This window comes from Piliocolobus tephrosceles, unplaced genomic scaffold, assembly GCF_002776525.5.
Source record: "Piliocolobus tephrosceles isolate RC106 unplaced genomic scaffold, ASM277652v3 unscaffolded_1291, whole genome shotgun sequence".
NCBI classification, from domain to species: domain Eukaryota; kingdom Metazoa; phylum Chordata; class Mammalia; order Primates; family Cercopithecidae; genus Piliocolobus; species Piliocolobus tephrosceles.
This window is the reverse complement of record NW_022294210.1, coordinates 25,593-27,328: the sequence shown is the minus strand read 5'-3', so window position 1 is coordinate 27,328 and position 1,736 is coordinate 25,593. Positions and strand designations below refer to the sequence as shown.

Here is a 1,736-nt window from a genome sequence, read left to right as displayed (position 1 = left end):
GACATTTTTGTTTGTCACAACTGGGAAGGGACATCTGGTGGGTAGAGGCCACAGATGCCCCTCACCATTCGACAATCCACAGAACAACCCCAGAGCCAAGAACTGTCCAGCCCAAAACATCGATAGGACCAAGGTGGAGAACCTGCTCGAGGCCTATCACCTGGCTCCTGTTCTCCCCGGAGGCCCAGGCCTGGTGCTTTCTAAGCTTGTTTACCCTGTAACCCCTGGGCAGAATCAGATGACACCAGAGAGTCCTGTCCTTGGCAGGGATACCCCTCTAGGGTGTTTTAGTCAACCCCTTGCCTCCCATGGCCCACAAAAGTAGGGACTCAGGTGAGCGCTCACCACAATGCCTCAGCTGAGCAGATTGTGATCTGCCAGTCTCCCGGGGCCCTGGGCCTTTGCCCGAGGCTGGTACTACGAGATCGCACAACAGTCAGACCAAACTCAGCAAAAAGTCACAAGCAGCTTTAATTCCCTAATGCAGTCTCCAGTGGGAATTTACAGCAACACTGCAGGACCAGGAGATGCGGAGTGGCTAGGCCTCCTCGGCGCTTCAGGCCCTGGCTCCACCCTCTTCCACGACAGCCTCTCCAAGGGGATGCATGCCCCTTCTGTCTTCAGTTCAAGGGACACGTGTCCTGGCTGCAGTGGGTTCCATTTCTCCCTGCCACTCCCTCTCCCTCTCCTTCTTCTCCAAGCTGCGGGGCCCCATAGCACAGTAATACATAGCCTCGTCCTCAGGCTGCAGCTCAGAGACGTTCAGATAACCCTTGTTCCTGGCCACATCTTTGGATCCAGAGAAGCGAGGGGGTACCTGGGGGCCCTGGGTCTTGTCGGACTGTGAGAAGTATCTCAGCAGGAACCTCGGAGGGTGGCCCGGCCTCTGCTGGTACCAGTAGACGCTGTACACGCTGATGTCATGGTCGTTCCTCAGGGTGCAGGTGAGGCGGATTGTGGTTCCAAGGGCTGAGGACATGGCTGGTGGCTGATGCAGCACCGGCTGAGGACTGCAACCTGGTGACACAGAAGCATGCAGGCCATGGGGGCAGGGCTGGGTGAAGGAAGGAGCAGGGCAGGGGTCTTTGGGCTCTGGGGGTTCCCTCACCTGTGCAGTAGACAAGCAGCATGAGCAGGACAGGAGCCCAGGACATGGTGCAGACTCGCAGAGTTCTGACTCCTGTGGCCATGGTGCCTGGGGTCCCCAAGGGCTGGTGCAGTATCCTCCTCCCTGCTCTGAGAGGTGGGGCCGTGGCACACCCCGTTCCTGGCCACTACCATCCCAGACTTTCTTCGGTTACCGGAACAGTGTGGGGGCAGCATTTGTGGCTCTGATCTTGCCATGTGGAAGCATTCAGGGAGGAAGCACCTGCTGGAGACTCTGGGGCCAGTACCTGGAGGCCTTTGGGTTCAGGTCCCTCAAGGGGTGTGACCTCAACTTCCCCCTGAAGAAGCTGAGCCCCAGAGAAGTAAACATTCTGTCCACACTTAAATGCTTGGTGAGCCAGAAAGAGAGGACACATCCTCGGGGGGTAAAAACACCTGCTTTGTACAGCAGAAGACACTGGGGGCCCAGAGCAGGTTGGGATGCACTGTCCCTTCCACACTCCAGCACTGCCTTCAGCCCATGCTCCTCTCCCTCCCAGAACCAAGCAAAGTGACTCAGGCTAGGGAAAGAAGCACCAGGGCCCTGGCATCTTCCCCACCCCCATTCTGGCTCACCGAGCAGGTGCAGT

General features: G+C 57.9%; 1 protein-coding gene across 1 annotated transcript; it reads right to left on the bottom strand.

Moving 5' to 3' along the window:
- Window positions 1-450: 450 nt before the first annotated feature.
- LOC111527902 (immunoglobulin iota chain) lies at window positions 451-1,377 on the bottom strand. The gene is made up of 2 exons (XM_023194456.1): window positions 1,109-1,377; window positions 451-1,017 (listed from the first exon to the last, which is right to left on the bottom strand). The coding sequence occupies exons 1-2, from the start codon at window positions 1,188-1,190 to the stop codon at window positions 626-628; spliced, it is 474 nt and encodes a 157-aa protein (XP_023050224.1). The 5' UTR covers window positions 1,191-1,377; the 3' UTR covers window positions 451-625.
- Window positions 1,378-1,736: the final 359 nt, after the last annotated feature.

Coding starts and splice junctions, on each gene's coding strand:
- LOC111527902 (XM_023194456.1), bottom strand. CDS start 1,190: ATGGCCACAGGAGTCAGAACTCTGCGAGTCTGCACCATGTCCTGGGCT. Junction 1,018..1,108: donor GCTGCTTGTCTACTGCACAG/GTGAGGGAACCC, acceptor CTGTGTCACCAG/GTTGCAGTCCTCAGCCGGTG.